General features: G+C 33.9%; 2 protein-coding genes across 2 annotated transcripts; one reads left to right on the top strand and one right to left on the bottom strand.

Moving 5' to 3' along the window:
• Nucleotides 1–12067: 12067 nt before the first annotated feature.
• On the top strand, nt 12068–16953 carry LOC111890715 (AMP deaminase). The gene is made up of 19 exons (XM_023886796.3): nt 12068–12664; nt 12993–13168; nt 13285–13474; nt 13574–13752; nt 13833–13884; nt 13968–14095; nt 14201–14380; nt 14469–14536; nt 14615–14757; nt 14833–14894; nt 14991–15104; nt 15201–15341; nt 15432–15638; nt 15719–15829; nt 15912–16085; nt 16151–16231; nt 16346–16444; nt 16545–16665; nt 16756–16953. The coding sequence occupies exons 1-18, from the start codon at nt 12298–12300 to the stop codon at nt 16611–16613; spliced, it is 2541 nt and encodes an 846-aa protein (XP_023742564.1). The 5' UTR covers nt 12068–12297; the 3' UTR covers nt 16614–16665; nt 16756–16953.
• Nucleotides 16954–17115: 162 nt separating this feature from the next.
• On the bottom strand, nt 17116–19237 carry LOC111890716 (protein trichome birefringence-like 3). Its single transcript, XM_023886797.3, has 6 exons — nt 18969–19237; nt 18466–18706; nt 18221–18392; nt 17934–18133; nt 17690–17848; nt 17116–17609 (listed from the first exon to the last, which is right to left on the bottom strand). Exons 1-6 carry the CDS (start codon nt 19156–19158, stop codon nt 17276–17278), a joined length of 1296 nt encoding a protein of 431 aa, XP_023742565.1. The 5' UTR covers nt 19159–19237; the 3' UTR covers nt 17116–17275.
• Between the last annotated feature and the right edge of the window lie 1414 nt (nt 19238–20651).

Here is a 20651-nt window from a genome sequence, read left to right as displayed (position 1 = left end):
CAGAATAACAAATACTAAGTCAACACATGGGATATCAATCTTGACCAAGGGTCCACATAGTCCATTTTGCATTTTCTCTAATTTGGGCCAAGGCCCAATATCAAATTCACTATCCAAAAGTCCATATACATAAGGCCCATTATTGGCCCAATTTTCCCAATTGGTCCCCAACTCCCAAGTCGGGCCTCATTTCCGTTTTGCGTTGACCACCATCGGGGTGGTTGACTCAGTACGTTGGGCGTACAAAAATTATGCTGGGCATACGCAAGGTTTCACCAAAACCCTAATAAGTGCTTAATGGCTTAAACACTTAAGCCCAAACTCCAGATCCATCGACCAAATGTGCCTTAGAACCATAATGTCTTGAACTTTAAGACTTTGGATGTCCAGAAAGTTCTTAATACATGGTCTTAATCCATTAAGACCTTTCTACTACATGCATGGGGCACTTTTAGCCATCGGGACATCATTTTTATCACTTAGGACCCTTTCTAGGGTCTGAAAGGACAACTTATCTCGTTCAAAACATAACGTGCACCAACTTGGGACTTTTGGGACAAGAAATGGTTTCATAAATCTAGCATGGCAAGATCTACATCATACAAGCTTAAAGGTTGGAGCTTTTTACCTCTTGGAGCTTCTAAAGCTCAAAGAAACCTCAGATTTACAAGCTTGTCTTCTTTCTCCAACTTCTTGATGCAACACTTTCTTCTCCAACTACTCAAAACATACACTTTTATCCCATACACTCAAGAAAAAGAGTTAAGGTTTGGGTAAAACAACTCAAAACTATAGAGGCTGAGATGATAGAGGGTTTTGAGCTCATAAGGATGTTTATATAGCACCTAAACCCTAAATATTAGGGTTTCCATCTGTCGTGAGTAGGCCTAGCGTACACAAGTGTACGCCCAACATATTAGGGTGCGCCTAGTACGCTTAGCATACCTTATGTATGCTTAGCATACTTATCTTATTCTCAAAGTTTCAAATTTAGCCCTTAGGCTTCTCATAGCTCGACTCTTCCTACCCCAGTGACTATAAATGACAAAATAAATAGAAGAGAGGATTCGGAAATACCTGCCAAATTTCAAGATGTTACAAAGACCATTTATGTAATTTACTTTATAAACAACTTTTTATTTTAACAAAAATAGTTGGATACAAAAATGCAAGATTTCATATAAAAAATTAATAAAAACTTACACATATTGGGTGTTTTTTAGATTGAAGAACTAAAATATTGTAATATAAAATCAAAAATACTCTTGTCTCTTGTTATGAATCGTTGTAATACTAGTTCACTACTTCTTTAATAACTCTTTTGTCGGTCCTGAAGAGAAATAACGAACTCTAAAAGCTTAACTGATTGTATTGCTCCGAGAATTAAACTTGAAAAGCTTCCCTCAATCACTAAATTGGCCTCTGGACTCATCGATTGCAATTTAGGTGTTTTCTATTTTGATTAAGGTGGCATGTCGATTTTCTCTGGTGTTTCTTTTCCATTTGGATGAGATTTTGGATCTCTTAAGTATGGGTATGGGGTGTTCTGTATGAGCTAGGTGAGATGGCTTTGGGGTTCTTGGTTCGAATTATGTGCATGGTTCTCTTGGGTTTCAGCTTCCGATTTGGATCAAAAGTGCAACTGTTATCCTTTTTTGTGGATCGTGTGCGACTTTGTTTTCGTAAGGATTGCTTGGATAGAAACTATGTGGTGCGCAATGGCGCTGTGAGAGTGTCGTCAAGGTTTGTGTGTTATTGGAAGCATTCCAGTCATAGGTTGTGGGCCTAGTGATCATAATGGTTCATTTCTTCTTCTGGTAGTGTTTTTGGAGTTAAAACGCTGATAGGAATCGGACAAGCCACAAATCTATTGGTTAAGTAAAAGGAGTAGTAAGGGTTGGGTGGAGTATCAGGCAGGTATCAGAAAGTCTTGGCAGGTTGTATGCAATAATTCCAATTGTTCGCAAGCGGTTGTTAGAGTTGTGATTCTCAGGTTGGAATCCATTATGAAGTCGTAAGTCATAAAATTCTTGGTGATTGTATCGAGTGGATACCCTAGTGGGAGTACACCGGAGTTGGTAGGGGTTAGATGCATCACAAAAGTTCATGGTTGCATTGTAGTTGCTCGTCAAAGCAGTGGTTGGTAATGGCATAACATAGAGTCAAGGGTGTTAAGATTTTTCATGGTTCTGGAATTCCCCAGTTAGGGACTGTGGGTAGATTCAAATGGTTGGTTCTACCATTGTGAAGGTTGGGCTAGTGAGGAGGTTTCAAGCTCCTAGCATTGGTGTTTCGGGCAGTTTCAATGTTTCAGGCAGTTTCAGTGTTCCAGGCAGTTTTAGTGTTTTGGGTGGTTTCTGTGTTTCGGGTAGTATTAGCAATTTGGGTTTTCGTGCGTATGAGAAGTATCTGGGTGTTGGGTAATGCCAAGTCACTCACAATGGGATTAAATAATCTCAGAGTAATTGATTTGACCGTGTTGCGCAGCTCTCGTTTGAGTCTAACCGTTGCAGGGATGAATCTTTTACTCGAATGATTATCTGAGTCTTATGTTGAGTATATGTGTTCTGTAACTGTATATGGTAAGTGATTTTGTTTCCCCTTTGAAGCATTTATTTGGTTCAAAACTCTATGGGGTTGGCTTGGTGGCGGTTCAGTGTGAGAGGTCTGACAGGGAGTCAGACCATTGACATTGTAGGTTTCAGAATTCAGGAGAGATAGGACTCATATTTATTTAAATATTGAGCATTCGTTCTTCACCGGGCTTGAAGAATTATTCTAAGGATGGTTTTAGTAGATCGGGATAGCCCGTTGTATGATCAGAGTGGGAAGGGTTATGATTGGTTTGCTATTCGTTGAGAGAGGGCATGGGTTGTTTCAATACGGGCGATTTGTCAGGAAGGCAGGTCATTGTAGATTTTAGGTCTCAGAAGGTAGAGGTGGTTTGCAAGGGTTGAAGGTTTGGGTGTTATTTGCGGGATAGAAGTTTCGGTTTGGGTTTCGTTTTCCTTGGGAAGGTTATTTTTATGCATAGAATTTCCGATCATGATCATCAGGTTGATTGTTTTGATATGAGTGTTAAGAAGGAGCGATTTCGAGGACGAAATCTAATTTAAGTGGGAGAGAGTTGTAACATCCGAAATCTAGAAGGTCAATTATGGAAATAAAACCTCATTTCTAAAGGCCAACTCTTCGAGTTTGGGGGAAGAAACTCGACGTGTTGGAAGTGTTGGTCGCACGTGTTTTTGAAGACCAACTCGACGAGTTGGAGAGGACCAAGTCGACGAGTTGGACGTGGTTTGGGAAACCCCAATTTTGGGGTATTGCACCCTATTTAAACAACTTATACCGATATGTTGGCCTCATTTCTAGCCACCATTTTCCTAAACCCTAACCTCGAAACCCTAATGCATTTTTGAGTATTGTGACCCATTTTGAGTGCTTTTGTGGTGTATTTGAAGCCATTGGAAGGAAGGGAAACTTTGTGAGAGTTGGTGATACAAGAAGGAGCTATTAGATCTTGAATCCTTGCTTCATTTTCGACACTTTTATGGTAAAAAGTCTCAACCTTGCTTTATGAATTCATAGATCCCCTTCTTAGGGTTCTTTTGTATGTTTTGGTCCAAATGTAGTGGTTGTTGAGAGTTGGACGTCCCATTTGGACAAACCCTTTCAGATATAGGGTCCTAGGTAGCTCTTTTGGCATAAAGGTGCCAACTTTATGGTCTTAAGGGCTCCATGCATCCACTAAGATTTTCTTCTAGCCTTGCATAAGAGTAAAGTTGGAGACTTTACTCATCAATACAACCTTAAGGGACCAAATTTGCAATTTGAAGCCTTATCTTGATGATTAAGTGGCTTAATAGATTAAGTGGGTTTGCTGACTGAAGAACTCGACGAGTTTATAGGAGAACTCGGCGAGTTGGTTTGAGATTGTCCCGATTCTGATGAAAATGAGGGGAAAACTCGACGAGTTGAAGGGAACTCGGCGAGTTGGATCGATTCTTCGTGACTCTACGGTTTGATGAGAACTCGGTGAGTTGGGTCACCTGGACCGTTGACTTTGGCGTTGAATTTGACTTTTGACTTATGCTTTTGACCAAGTTTGTCCCAAGGGGTGTCTGAGGTAACCTGAATAGTATTTGAGGAAAATATGGGCTTAGGATAAGACCCATATGGTATTGGGCCCAATTTGGAAAATTGGGCCTTTTTGGATCTTTTTGGTTTGAGCCTCTGTTTTGGGTCATGATGGGATAGGGGTAAAATGACCATTTTACCCCAAGTATGGATTATGGATTATAGCGTGGGACTAATTGCTAATTAGGTTTTGATAGCTTGGAAACCGGCATGGCAGCAACTAAGGACTTTCTTTCGGGGAGCTTCTGCATTCGAGGTGAGTCTTCCTCACTGTGCTTATGGTTCGAAGGCACCAATGCTGACCCTTTTGGATTGTTATCTTGGTTTATCGTATGCTTGTATGTTGTAGTGATCTGTTAGATATGTATCCTGGTAGATAAGATGATGATATGCTTAGTGATCTGTAAGATCTGCATGTTATATGTTTAATTGTTATGTATATGTCGACATGTTATGTGCGGTTGGGTTGAGGCGGACCTACTTTGTGCTGAAGGCCAACAAACCCAGGGCGCCCTAGATAGACTGAAGGCCAGTGGGGCGTACCAGTCAGGCCGAAGGCCCGGAGAATGGTCCAAGGGCCCCGTGAGGCGTACCAGTCATGCTGAAGGTTCTGTGAGCATACCAGATAGACTATAGGCCGGTGGGGCGTTCCAGTCAGACTAAAGGCTCTATGGCATACCAGATGGACTGTAGGCCAGTGGGGTGTCCCAGTCATGCTGAAATCCCTATATGCATGCTGTTATTTGTATATGTTATCTGTTTGGGTGTTGGTATTTTTGGGGAACTCACTAAGCTTCGTGCTTATAGTTTTGGTTTATGGTTTCAGGTACTTCAGTGGATCGTGGCAAGGTGAAGGTGTGGCCGTATACATCCTCATGTTTTAGACTTATGATTTCTGGGAAACTCTGATAATGTGAATGTTTTGAAAACTATGTTGAAAGATATTATAATTTTTAAATAATGTTTTGGTACAACGACTTTTGTAAACACTTCTATAGAATAAAGGTTGTTTTGTAAACTTTAAATTTTATGAAATTTTTGGGATGTTACATTTAGACCTATCTAAGATGCACAAACCCCTATGGTTTTGTCATTCATAACCTCCATCACCCTCCAAATACTCTTTGTGAAATCCTAGATGACATTGAAGAGTTTTAAGTTCATCCTCTCTCATATAATCCATTTTGGTGTGTTTTTTCGTTAGAGCATAACACTTGAAGTAATCAACCTTCTCTACTATTCTCAACCTTTGTAAGCTCAAAAGATTATGGCTTTATCTTATTTCATATATAGATATGCAAGTTTGTTGGAGTATTGGTTCATTTTAGCAAGTTTTGGTCCATTTGAGGTTCTTTCATGGAGTTTGAAGAACTACAGAGCTCATGGATTATGTTTGAGTCCATATCTGATCATTTGATGGAGTAAAGAGTGCATGCATGAGTTATCTTTGATCCATGCGTGAAGATGAGTGCATTTTGAGCACTTTTGGGACTTAGGGTTTTAGATCTCGTTTGTTTGGACCATCATAATAGATAAAGTTGGAAAGTTTTCCATTAAGACACTAAGAGAATTCAAATATGAGATTTAAGGCTTCTGATTTAATAAATTAAGTCATTTATAAGGTAGTTTTAGCCTGAGACACGGTGGGCCTCCAGTAGGGTGTGGGGCGCCTCTGGTAAATTAGTTATATTGTCATCTTGTGGGCGCGAGGCACCTGTATTTGGGCATGGAGAGCCTTTAACCCAATCCATTGACTTTTGATAGTCAAACTTGTTGGTGTTGAGCTATAGGTTGAGTATAGACCTTTATCTGATTTCTAGGTGGTTCGTGTTGCTGATTCTTTCTAGTTGCAAGTGTTTGTCGATTCAACTTTTGATTTAGTTGGGTTATCTCACTATATTATGTGTTACAGTGTATATCCTTATATGAAAGGATATAAGAATTATATAGTAGAGTTGTATGAGTGGACTAGTATAGACTTATTGGTTGTTTTATTCTATGATTCGTTCATATGTATGCATGAGGAGTAGACGACAAACGACAAGAAACTGTGAGCCTATAGACTTGTGTTGACGATGAAACAGCGATATACCGTGAATCCAGATACACACGTTATTAATGAAAGGACGTGAGGTCGTGAGCCACTATTTGTTATTGGTAATACGACGAGAGGTCGTGAACCATTGTTTTTATGCATTTTATGATATGATATTTTAGAGAACTCACTAAGCTTTGTGATTATAGTTGTGGATTAATGTTTTTTTTTCAGGTTGTGCTTCTACTATTGGAAAGGCTCTAGCTTGACCGTGACACATGCGTATCTCTTATGTTTATGATTTTAGATTTCCGTTACTTCTAATGTTTTTGATACAATGATTTTCATATTTTAATGCTTTTGGGGTTTGGAACTATAGATTCTTCATCTTTATGGAAAATTAATATGTCTTTTTGAGCAAGAGCTAAAGTAGCTCCTAAAAAACTATTATTATCCCTATCAAAGAGATAAAATTCATTATGTGGGGTATAGCTATGAAAAGAGGCATAAGTCGAGCTACAAGAAAAATTCTTGTTGCTACCATCGTAGCAGCATGTATAAGGGCCGAAATAGGAGTTGGCCCTACCATTGCATCAGGTAACCATACATGAAGGGGAAATTGTGCAGATTTCGCAATCGCACCGACAAATAATAGAATAGCACACAAAGTAACAAATAAAAAATTAACCTCATTATTATAAATCAAGTTATTGAAGATTTGGAATAAATCACAAAATTCGAAACTCCAGTTATCCAATAAAACCCTAAAATGCCTAATAATAACCCAAAATCGCCAACACGATTACTCGATTAGTTACAAACACCTTTTGACAAACCTTTGCTGCAACAGATTTGGCTCAATATCATCATACTTACGAGTATGAATATTGTGGGTTTACGTATTTTAGTTAAAAGACCCGAAGTAGCAAAGCCCTAGGTAAAAATAGTACTTGAGGCAGTTATTTCGGTTAAATAAATTTTTCTTATTTTGAAATAAGGGACTATATGAATAAAGGAGAAACTTCATGAAAAAAAATTAATGATTCATATAAATCACTTAGTGGGAAATGGCTCGAATAAATCTAACGAGTGATTAATAATCCTGTTAGACATAAAAAAAGTAACTATCATCCCCTTTTCTGACGAATCATATGAGTTTATGATTTCATTGCCCAATAATGTTATCAAATGAATTATAACTAGGTGTGACACCCATTTATTACATGGGTTTATTTAGAAAAAATTAAATATGAAATTTTAACAATTTGAAAAGTTTGAATTTATAAGAAAAATGAGAAAAATTTTGAATTATTAAAATTAATGAGATTTTAATGTATTGAATACATTACATATATAAACCTTTTTTAATAAATACCTTACATATTAAATGAAAAATTTTAATTTAATAAAATGAAAAATACAATAAAATGACAAGTGGAAAATAAAAAATTCATAAATTCTAGAAAATAACATGTGTCCAAATGAAGAAAAAGAGGACATGTGGCAAAAGTTCTTTATTTATTAGGAAAGATTTGAAAAGTTTGAATTTATAAGAAAAATGAGAAAAATTTTGAATTATTAAATTTAATGAGGTTTTAATGTATTGAATACATTACATATATAAACTTTTTTTAATAAATACCTTACATATATACTATCTTACATATTAAATGAGGAATTTTACTTTAATAAAATGAAAAATACAATAAAATGACAAGTGGAAAATAGAAAATTCAAAAATTATAGAAAATGACATGTGTCCAAATGAAGGAGAAGGTGACATGTGACAAAAAGTTCTTTATTAATTAGGGAGAATACATGGGTTTATTTAGAAAAAATTAAATATGAAATTTTAACAATTTGAAAAGTTTGAATTTATAAGAAAAATGATAAAAATTTTGAATTATTAAAATTAATGAGGTTTTAATGTATTGAATACATTACATATATAAACCCTTTTTAATAAATTCATTACATATATATTACCTTACATATTAAATGAGGAATTTTAATTTAATAAAATGACAAGTGGAAAATAGAAAATTCAAAAATTCTAGAAAATGACATGTGTCCAAATGAAGGAGAAGAGGAGATGTGGCAAAAAGTAATTTATTTATTATGGAGGATTTGAAAAGTTTGAATTTATAAGAAAAATGAGAAAATTTTTGAATTATTAAAATTAATGAGGTTTTAATGTATTGAATTCATTACATATATAAACCCTTTTTAATAAATACATTACATATATATTACCTTACATATTAAATGAAGAATTTTAATTTAATAAAATAAAAAATACAATAAAATGACAAGTGGAAAATAGAAAATTCAAAAATTCTAGAAAACGACATGTGTCCAAATGAAGGAGAAGAGGACATCTGGCAAAAAGTTTTTTATTTATTAGGGAGGATAATGGTTTACTAATATAAACAAATTTATATTAATGGTTGATATTTAATGCCTTAATTGAAATGTTTTTTGTAATATGTTTTTAATGTTGACCATTTTAAAACCTTTATAACCGGAAAATTCAGGATTTAAAATATAGGAAATTTTTATTAGAATTAAATACATTACATTTCAATGGATTTAAGTTAATTTTGTTTGACAATTAGAAAGCTTTTATTGGAATTAAATACATTTCATTTGGAGAAGATGATATCATCAATTAAATCTAAGGGTGGAAAACATATGATTAAAATAAGATCAATGGCCCATATTGTTTTAATATATATTAAAGATAACAAAATTATTGACATGTTTATTTAATGAATTTTTTAAAAAAGAAAAAATTGAACAGGTTTGAATTTTGAAGCCAAAAACTATAAAGAAGAGAGTTAAATTATGAACAATATTAATTAGGGTAAATGGTGGCATAAATCGTCGAAAGATGGAGATGCTTGCTTCAGTTTGTAGAAATTTGTGTGAAGCCAAAACACATGTGTGATAATTGGAGATGCAAGGAAGAGGCAATACGCAAATTCTAAGAATACATGAGCAAAAAGGAACCAACTTATGGTGCTACATTCTATTATGAACACACAAAACATCAATTGAAGCACAGCCATTGACATGAGGACGAAGAGGATTAAGGAATTATGGTTTAAGAGAAAAAAATAGAGGAGAAAGATGGGGCGGCTATTCATGTTTTTGACAAGATTTATGGAGAAACCGATACCTAATATACAAATAGAATGATATGCTTCATTAATAACATAATTGCTGATTTTAAAAATTATATAGTTAAATGTAATTGTGCTCGAATTGTGAAATATATTTTAGAAAGTATGATAGATTCTATAATTAAAGATTTTATAATTAAATGTAATTGTGATTGAAATGTAATTGCTAAATTTAAAGATTCTATAATTAAAATTTTGAATTTTATTTGGAGAAGATGGTGTCAGCAATTTGATCTAAGGGTGAAAATCATATGATCGAAATACAATCAAGGGTCATGATTGCTTCATTGGTGAATTAAGGGTTATCTTTTAATAATATTTAGAGATTACAACTGAAACAATCGAAAGGAAAAATGAATGAATATGTGCTGTAAAGTTGAAAATATCATAAAAATGAGAAAAAACGGGAGCGAATCCCCTAAATTAATATTAATTAAGAATTAGAAATCGGGAATTTAATTTATTTTTATCACAGGGTCTATTGGATATCTTTTAGAATATGTCATGCCGCCACTCGGACACGAATTGAGATGCTCTAGCACTACTTCCTAAGAGCAGCGTGTCTACCGATTTCACCATAGCGGCTTACTCGAACTAATAATAGCCTATTTATATTCAATAGTCGATACTGAACAAGTCAATTCAATCAAATAAGTTTTTTAGTCAACACTCAAATTGATAAAAAAAAATGAGTTCAAAAGTCAATTTGAAGGTTCATTAGTTTCATTTATTAGGGTGCACGTTTATTTATCTTATCTTAGGGCTTTGACGTAGTTTATCCTATTCTAAAATCCAACTTTTGTAAGTAGATTATTCTCTCGATAGAATAAAAAAATTGTTTTCATTTTTTACTTTTATTGATACTTCATTATTTTTCGTTTATCTGATTTCATAAATTTCAAACAAAAAATAAATTTTCTCAATGAATCCAAAATAGGTTATTTTGGATTACTTCAAATTGACTCATTATTTATACATTGACAGATTAATTATACATAATATCTCAACAATGAAGTTCTTTTATTAATTGGGCTCAAAATTTGAGATATATGGTAAATCTATTTCATATAGTAATTACTAAATATTATAAAAAATTATAATTTAAGAAATCATAAAGTTATCCAAAATTGTTTACCATGTAATCCATTAGTTTTAACAATCCATTAATTTGAACTAAAAGTATTATATATGCCCTTCTCGAGAAAGAGAAAAATTGTTCATTATTGTAAAGGTCGATGAGGAAAATAAGACTCCCCACCATAAAAATATTAGTGAAAATATACTACAAAGAAATAAAAAATTTTGTATCTGTTTCTTTAGTCCTTTTTTTTAAGAATTCAGAAAACAGAAGAATTCTTTTTTTAGACATCTTATAAGATGGAAACCTGGTCTATTTCATATTGATTAGAATAGGAACTACTCATTGTTAATTTAATATTCAAAAAGTATTGAACCAAATTTGTGAGTCAAATCCATTCTGATTATTCAATATTGTAGGACTTATTTGTTTGTCGTACAATTTTTTTTTTGAATTCCCAATAGAAAGAGATTTCTCTAATGAAAAAGCTTTTAACGCCGCCTAATATCCTTTCATTTTCGAAATATTTTTATGATTACGCTTTTTTGATATAGAAGTACATTTTTTTGGAACTGCCATTTGAAAATCGTTGTTATAGTTGGATGGGAAATACATCTATTATTCAAAACAAATTATTATTTCTTATTCATTATCTATTTTTTCTATAAATAATATTTTCTTCATAAAAAAGAAATATAGATATGTAAAAGATCCGTTAATTTGGATAAAAAATTACTCGAAATAATAAAATTTTGATTCCATACAAGAATTGTCAAACCAAAACTTTTTTGTTTGAAACTCTTAGTTCTCCTCTCAAATTTATATTTTTAGAATTTGCTGGGTCATAGAAATAAACTTAATGATTTAATAAAAATAAAGAAAATAACCTAAAAGGCATTGATTTTCGTCATTCTAGACTTTATTTACAACTAATAAAATACTTTAATTGTAAACTTTTGCCTACTAAAAAACTTGAGTCATTTTTAGTCAAACTCGAGAAAAGAATACTCTTAAATTCAATTTTGAAATTCAAATTAGATTACTAATAAATCTGTTAAAGGGTATGTGGTTTGATAAAAAAAATATCTCAGACGTTTTTTACTCTTTTTAAAAAGAAGTTCATTTTAGATCTATAATATTCTAACGTTTACTAAGAAATTGTTTCGATTGAAATGAAAAACAATCAATTTCATAATGGATTAGTTAATGCGTTGAAAGAAACTAACTAAACTCAAGAGTTTTTATTTTATTAGACCGATGACTTTAGTTAATTTTATAATTCATATCAGCATCAAGTACTCTTGGAATTTTTCTTAAAAAAAGCATGAAAAAAATAATCTTAATAGTTTATTTTATTTTATTTTATTTATTATTATTTTTAAAGTTAGCTTATAAATTATAGTCTGTCAACCATAACAACTTAAAAAAACTTAAAAAATAAACTAACTTATCAGCTAGCTATATCCTACCAAAAACAACCTTTGACATATGAATTTTACATCTATGAAACTCACTCTTATTTTTCAAAAATAGGATTAAACCTACAAAATGGTGCAAACTATAAGGAAAAAACTGTAATTTCCCCTAAATAAAAGAGATGCTCTCGTATCCATTTCTTATCGCCATCGACCACCCACACCCAACAGAGAGATAGAGGGACCGTGACAGGGACTCAACTGTTAGCGCATAATCTCTTTTTATTCTTATTCTCCCCGTCCTTCCCCACCTATAAATACTTCGCATCCCTCTTCGTTACGAACGCCCAAACCCCTGTTCATCAGTAGGGTTTTCAGCTCGGCCATCATTGAAATACAAACCACTCTTCCAACAACATTATACAAATTCATACATATTTAACATACCAAATGGATGCTTATGCGTTGCATCTAGCTATGGCGGCACTATTCGGAGCCTCATTCGTCGCCGTTTCGGCATACTACATGCAGCGGAAAACCCTAAATCAATTACTGGAGTTTGCAAAATCTGTTGAGAGGGAGAGAGAAGACGGGACTTATGATGACGATTCGCCTTTGCATTACAGGAAGTATAGTAGTGCTGAGAAGCATCAGCAGAAGCGAAACCGGGGAGGACGGAAGAAGGGAGGAAATGATGGATATCACCGGCGGTCTTCAACTTCCTTGCCTGACGTCACTGCGATTTCAGGTGCCGGTGGTGCTGGCGATGCGGATATTATTCCACTTGGGTTGCCTAGACTCCGTACTCTTCCTGAAGGTAGGAAAATGTGCGAATATTCGCCTGAATAACGATTCTTCCTTTCCTTGGGATAACATCAAGGGTGAACTTTGGCTTAATATAATTGCATACACTTCTGTTCAAGTTATTTGCCACTTAATTGCATGGTCATGATATGCAATCTTCTAAGTAGATGATCCTCATGTGAATTAATAAAATTATAACATATCTTCTGCATTGATGTGTATAATTAGCATATTATTCATTAAATGGAACCAAGATTGTCATAGCTACCATGTAGATTATGATGTATACTTAAAACGAATATTGATTTCTCTTGTTATAAAGCATCCTATAATTGTTGTAGAGAACTCAGCCGCTGGGTCAACCAAGAAAACAGGGCATCTACCTAGACCGACGTCTCCAAAGTCTCCAATTGCAAGTGCAAGTGCTCTTGAAAGTGGCGAAGGCTCTGAAGAAGATGCTGATATGACTGACAATGCTGATCTGGATACAACATACCTTCATACTAATGGAAATGCTGTAAGCTTTTGATACATTATTAGATCTCTGTGTGTGTTTGTAACTGATATCTTATATCCCATCTTGTTTTGGTTTAAACACACACTTTTAACATCTGTTTGACATCTACCAAACAGGCTCATGGGAGTTTACCAGAACACAATAATGCAAATGGTGAGCAATTACCCATAGTTGCATCCACCATGATCCGCTCACATAGTGTATCTGGAGACCTGCATGGTGTTCAACCAGATCCTGTAGCTGCTGATATTCTTAGAAAAGAACCAGAGCACGAAACCTTTGTAAGGCTGCGAATCTCCCCATCTGGTAATCTTCTCTCTCTTTTTTGCAATTTCATCTACACAGAAACACATACACACAAGTAGATGAAAAATGAATAATCTTCATTAACTGCTCATATTGCAGAGACACCATCTTCTGATGAAGCAGAGGTTTACAGAGCATTACAAGGTTGTCTTGAAATGCGAAAGAGCTATGTGTTTAGAGAGAGCATTGCTCCATGGGAGAAACAAGTTATATCTGATCCTAGTACTCCAAAGCGTAATCCAAATCCTTTCGAGTATACCCCTGAGACAAAATCTGATGTAGGTTTTAAGTTTCCGACACAAGTTTGTACCTGATGCTTATTTTCGTGAATCTTGACTTGATATTTAATTACTTGCAGCATTATTTTCAAATGGAAGATGGCGTGGTTCATGTTTATGCAGATAAAGATTGTAAGATATCATGATTCTTGATGGTGGTGCTGCTACTTTTTTCTTTAGTTTTGACTTTTGAGTGTAATTGTTTTCCTTTTCAGCAAAAGAGAAGCTTTTTCCAGTTGCTGATGCAACAACATTTTTCACTGACCTTCATCATATCCTTAAGATATTAGCAGCTGGGAATGCACGAACAGTATGTCATCATCGCCTTGGTCTTCTAGAACAGGTAGACACTCTTGGGTTTAGTTTCTTTACTTAACAAAATTTCACCAAGTTTCTGTTTTTGATAAGTTTTAATTTAATTTGTGACATGATACGAATATCCATCAAGAAATTCAACCTTCATTTGATGCTAAATGCTGATAAAGAATTCCTAGCTCAGAAAAGTGCACCACATCGCGACTTTTATAATGTACGTAAAGTTGACACTCATGTTCATCACTCTGCATGCATGAATCAAAAGCATCTGTTGAGATTCATAAAGTCCAAGTTAAGAAAGGAACCAGATGAGGTAACGCTTCATATTTGTTTCTTGCTCATTTAAAAATGTGTTTCTCTTTTGCATGAATCAAAGTTTCTTTTTCTTTTTCCTGTTTCAGGTTGTAATATTTCGTGATGGGACATATCTGACCTTAAAAGAGGTTTTTGAGAGCTTGGATTTAACTGGGTAACTTTACTATCTGTAGAACAATTGTATCTTCTTGTGTGAATGTTTTTTTTTTCTGATCATAAGTCTTCAATGCAGATATGACCTGAATGTTGATCTATTAGATGTGCATGCAGACAAGAGCACATTCCATCGTTTTGATAAATTCAATCTGAAATACAACCCCTGTGGTCAAAGTAGGCTTCGGGAGATTTTCTTGAAACAGGACAATCTAATTCAGGGTAAGTTTCACATATTAATGGGGTGTAAACTCTAAACAACTTATAAAATAAAACTCATGGTTACTACCTTTTCAGGTCGTTTCCTTGCTGAGGTAACAAGCCAAGTGTTTGCAGATCTTGAAGCTAGTAAATATCAAGTGAGTTTTGATTTTTGAAAGCCATGTTATGTATTCCCTTTATCTGTTTTGATTCATGTATGGCACTTACACTTGAAGCTTTTTTCCTTTTGATAGATGGCTGAATACAGAATATCAATATATGGAAGAAAGCAAAGTGAGTGGGACAATTTGGCGAGTTGGATTGTAAACAATGAGTTATACAGTGAGAATGTTGTCTGGTTGATTCAGGTGCTCTCTTACTACAATACAATGATACATACCCAAATCTTTATACTTTATTATCAACTAACATTATAATTTATATGCATACTTTGTGTTGTTCAGCTACCCCGGCTTTACAACATATACAAAGAAATGGGTATTGTGACATCATTTCAGACAATTCTGGATAATGTCTTCCTTCCACTCTTTGAGGTTACAATCGATCCAGATTCACATCCCCAGTTGCATGTTTTCTTGAAACAGGTAACGTAATACCACTCAAACTCACATAATTTGAATTTGATTTATTTTTATTTAATTTAATGTTGTAATGATCTTATACATACAATACAGGTGGTGGGATTGGATTTGGTGGATGATGAGAGCAAGCCTGAAAGACGCCCTACAAAACACATGCCAACACCTTCCCAATGGACAAACATCTTCAATCCTGCATTCTCATACTATGTCTATTATTGTTATGCCAATCTTTATACCCTAAATAAGCTTCGCGAATCAAAGGGCATGACAACTATTAGATTCCGTCCTCATTGCGGGGAGGTATGTGTGAAAAAAGACGTAAATACCCTCATCCTCATCTTAATTGGAAATAACATTGTTGCATGTATGTTTGTGATCAGGCGGGTGACATTGACCACCTAGCTGCCTCATTTCTTACAACTCACAACATTGCACATGGAATTAATCTCAGAAAATCTCCTGTCCTTCAATATCTATACTACCTTGCTCAGGTAACAACTAACAAATCCCTTTTTCCTGTTTTTAATTCTTATTTGATTGATCTGATGAATAAAATTGTTATTATTTGGTCAGATTGGGCTTGCAATGTCTCCTTTAAGCAACAACTCGTTATTTCTGGATTACCATCGGAATCCTTTTCCGATGTTTTTTCTCAGAGGGCTTAATGTTTCCCTATCTACTGATGACCCCTTACAAATCCATCTCACAAAGGAGCCCTTGGTGGAGGAATACAGTATTGCTGCTTCTGTAAGCATTCCTATTCCTATTCCTATATGATTATCATTCTGGGAATTCAAGTATCTTTTTTACAGGTCTGGAAGTTGAGTTCATGTGATCTTTGTGAGATAGCACGTAATTCCGTTTACCAATCAGGTTTCTCCCATGTTCTCAAGGTAAAAAAAAAACTGTTTCAAGTTTATAAATAATCAGCAACTTAGTAGGTTACGTGAAAGTGAAAGGGGCAAGTAAAATTTGAGAGTGATTTGTGTTTTTTGTTTTTTTTTTAGTCTCATTGGATTGGGCAAGAGTACTACAAGAGAGGGCCAGATGGAAATGATATTCACAAGACGAATGTACCACACATCCGACTTGAATTCCGAGATGTGGTTTGTATTTGTATTTTATTGAAAATTGTATTAGTATGAATTTAAGGCACCAAAAATAATGCATTTTGTTTATGATAATTTTGGTGATGTAATGTCTCAGATATGGAGAGAGGAGATGCAACAGGTATATTTGGGGAAGGCCAATTTCCCTGCATACATTGAGACCTAACCTACCCACCCCCACCCTCCCTTTGTTCATACAATCTTGCCCTAAACTAAAGGTAAATTTCTTTTACATTTTGTTTCGTTTCAAAAGGCAGCAAAAAGAAATGTTTTTTTTTTTTTTTTTTAATAAATTTAAATCTCTCCAGTCTGCAGTTCCTGTTGATGGCGTGTGGTTGGGAGCAGAAAAGAGGCTTTTGCTTGGTAAAGCCAAGAATTTTCATGAAAAGCTTCTGAATAATTGAGCTTTAATAATTATTATTATATAGCAATAGGTTTTTTAGTATCTTTAACATAAGATATGAACACCAAGGAATACTTCAATAAAAGTATTTATCATTATATTATTTATTCGTTTAGTATGGCTGTAATCATTTCATTCATATATGGTTTTCATTTTTGGATGCTGGATCATGGCAAGTATCAACCCAACTCATCCGTTATGATAAGTAATTAATATTATTTTTACTTCAAAATTAACAAATGGAATGGAAATTTCCCAAAAAAAATGTAAAAGATGTACATTTACTTGATTGAAATTGAACCCGTACAACATCAATGATCAAACAGAGTTTTACCAACACCTACTTAAATCTTACACAAAATACTTGTAAAAATGTATGTTTCATAAGCATTTGCTGCAAAAACTTTCAATCGTCATCATCTGTGCTACAAAGACGCAAGAAATATTTGATTCCAGGTATCTGGAACTCCTGGCAAACACCAGTGTATGCAATCCGCAAATTTCATTGGATCAGCTTTTTGCTCATCAGTCAACAATCTACCTAGCATTTCCGTGTATACAGACGAATGGGCATCCACTCTATATTCTGATAACTGTGTTATGTTGACCACAGTAACTGGAACTTTCATTTTTCCAATCACGCTACGTACCACACTCATGATTCTTTTATCAGATCCCGTTCCCCAATGTCCTTTTTTCATTATGGGTTTCGTTTCATTGTAGCATTTCATCCCTCCCTTGTTATTCCAATCCGCACTCCTACATCAATAATCACTCGTAAGTCGTAATAATGATTCATATTAGGAGCCTCCTTGTATAAAAACCATGGAAGACCTTACCTTTGATGAGTTGGGGACATGGTGGTGAAAAAAACACGGGTTTTGTTCTGATCGATGTTCGAATCAATCCAATTTGCCCATGTCTTCAAAGCTATTCTATAGGAAACCGATGCATCTAATTCTTCGTATCCATCTTCCCCATTTGCAAACGAACCCCATCTGTATTTGTGTAAAAAAACCAAAAAATGTTTTTATGTCGTCATACTAGCTTAACAAAAAAGAAAAAGTAAAAAGAGGAACTTACAAGGATTTGATCTTGGTACCAGTCATCCACCAAACATAAGTATTGTACACAAGAACATCAACGCCAATCCAATGTTTAGCATGTTTCTCAATGGAATCCACCCTAAGTATTCTCTTCTTCGGGTCTCCTATTATTTGTACATCTGTATTCGAGTCTATCAGGTATGGTGCCCAATAGAATTCAATAGTAGCATTGTGATCCTGTTCAAATCTCAACCAACCTTAATTTTGTCACTCATCAAACACCTTTTTTATTTTTTAACCACAAATAGTTCATTTCCACATTACCTTTATTGTGAAAACTGAATGAACACGGCCTCTTCGCATTGATTTCTGATCTTTCGGTATAAGAAACTCCACCAAACAAACAAAAGATTGCCATTGTCCTCTTTGTAACGAATCTCCTACAAACATCACCCTCTTCCCCCTTATCTTCTCAAGTGCTAATTTTGCATCAAACCTGAATCAAGTAAACTCATTAACTAGTTATAAACTTGTTGCCCAAATGGTTGGTATAAAAAAAAGAAATTCACCTTGGAAGGACACAACCATCGAGTTGCCATTCCCATCGTCGATAATCAGAATCAGGCTTTCCATTCTTAACACAAGACACTTGCCTATCGAGATACGGACAAGAAAGATCTGTGTACAAGGGTTCAAACGACTGGTTGTAGACCCATTTCCCTCTTGCAGTGTTGCATTCACCTGCCTCAAAGATGAATCGATCATCGAGAATGGACTTGAGTCTATTCTCCTCCGTAGCGTTTCTTTCATCTGTGTCGCATATAATATATATCTAACCAATGGTCAGTACAATTGTGTTTGTTACACAAGACAAGACTCGGGTGAATGGAAGTGAAACTAGACTAGACAGACTTTCTAGGGCTACTTTTAATGACGTGGCCAAATAGTATATTCATGTCTTTTGCACAGACGAAAAGTCAAGAGTGAGACTATGCAGTTTTTGTCCCACTACATCAGTCTCGATCCAATGAATGTTAAATACAGTATAATGACAATTACAGAATAAATAGACCTTGTATTAAATTCTTTGTAGATTTGGAATAACCCCTTTTCACACAAGATTTGGAGTTGAAAACGGTGGTGGACGAGAGCAAGTTGATTCTTTCGGTATACAATAGAACGATGAAGGTGAATGAAAAGACCAAAACAACAACGATAGAAAAAGAGAGATTCCCACGAGGTGATTTTGTGATCACACCCATTGAAGAGTCTTTATTTGTTCTCTTGATGGTATGTTAACACTTGTGTGAAATTGAATGGAAGAGCATGATTTTATGTTTTAGGCATAATGCAAAACAAATGAGTATGAGTTGTTTGGAGTAGGAGTGAAGATAAAGCATTGCATTTAATATCATTTCTTTGCGACGCATTTTCTTTATATCGGTTAGGGTGGCAACTACAGTTTGAAAGTTAGCCCAAAGCTGTTGCAAGGCCAATTTATTGTCCTCGAAGGTTTGATCATGTGATAGTATGAAATAAACAAGCAAATGAATGGTTGATATTTAAGAATTAAAAAGCATTTTTCGTATAATTTATAAATACAACATATAGTACTCTACTTTATATACATAACTAGTTTTATAACTCGTGAGAACCACAATTATAAAATTAATTAAACTTTTATAATTATTAATCAATTATTTTAAATAAATCATTTTAAATAAATTATTAATTAAGAGATATATCAAAATTTTAAAGTTATTATAACTTCAAAAGGAAATTAAAACTATTTATTGATTAGAATAGTGATTTGATTTTAATTTAATGATTTTTTATGGTTAAAAATGCACAAAATAAGCATAATAAAAATTTCATCAAGTGATAAAACCCAAATAAGATTATAATGAAAATATATGTTAACACGATTTTAGAAAACAAAATTATGATCAATTAAACTAGTAAAACCTTTAGAAAGGATATGTAAATAAATAAATAAATAATATGGTATATTGTAATTTTCATGGACAAAAACCAAATATGGCTAAAGAATAAAACTTTATAAAATGGAAGAATATCCTTTAAAGAAATATCATTTGATCCTTTCCATCAAATAAACACTTTCTTTTCATTTAAATGAAATTGATAGTTTCACTTTTTCTCCAATTGCATCGTACAAACAATACCTTAAGATTAAAGGCTTCGTGTGATGTGTCAAACCAATTAATTAGAAGCGTCCAATTACGTTTCCAATATCGCAATTAAAAGAATAAAAATATGTAATATTCCAATTTAATTCTACATGTTTTCTCTTCAACAATCACTCTACATATGTAGTATTGATTTAAGTTTATAAGTTTTGGTCCTATAACTTAATACTTTATTTATTTAACACCTAGTTAAATTATTTTTAACTATTTCTGCAAGGATATGATACAATATATGATGTTTGTTAAATATTTGTTCAAATTGCCATGTCATTATATGACATGTTTTTGGTAAATGTCGTTTTGATGCAGTGGCGAGTCTAGAACGTAAAACGACATGGTTCACTATTAAAATGATATCAATAGAAAAAAAATACTAGTTGTGAGTTCGGGTCGGGTCAAATCGTATAAACAAAAAAAAAATTAAAGTTCTTACAATTATACCCGACATATATATATATATATATATATATATATATATAGAGAGAGAGAGAGAGAGAGAGAGAGAGAGAGAGAGAGAGAGTTAGGTTCAAATGTTTTCACTATCTATT

This window comes from Lactuca sativa, chromosome 5, assembly GCF_002870075.4.
Source record: "Lactuca sativa cultivar Salinas chromosome 5, Lsat_Salinas_v11, whole genome shotgun sequence".
NCBI lineage: Eukaryota > Viridiplantae > Streptophyta > Magnoliopsida > Asterales > Asteraceae > Lactuca > Lactuca sativa.
This window is presented reverse-complemented; position numbering and strand designations above follow the sequence as displayed.

Excerpts from the sequence above, each read along its gene's own strand:
- LOC111890715 (XM_023886796.3), top strand. The coding sequence starts at position 12,298 with ATGGATGCTTATGCGTTGCATCTAGCTATGGCGGCACTATTCGGAGCC. Across the intron at positions 14,537-14,614 it reads GAGAGCTTGGATTTAACTGG|ATATGACCTGAATGTTGATC; the intron begins GTAACTTTACTA and ends TCTTCAATGCAG. Across the intron at positions 14,758-14,832 it reads ACAGGACAATCTAATTCAGG|GTCGTTTCCTTGCTGAGGTA; the intron begins GTAAGTTTCACA and ends CTACCTTTTCAG.
- LOC111890716 (XM_023886797.3), bottom strand. The coding sequence starts at position 19,158 with ATGGGTGTGATCACAAAATCACCTCGTGGGAATCTCTCTTTTTCTATC. Across the intron at positions 18,707-18,968 it reads TACAAAGAATTTAATACAAG|ATGAAAGAAACGCTACGGAG; the intron begins GTCTATTTATTC and ends TATGCGACACAG. Across the intron at positions 18,134-18,220 it reads ATTCAGTTTTCACAATAAAG|GATCACAATGCTACTATTGA; the intron begins GTAATGTGGAAA and ends AGATTTGAACAG.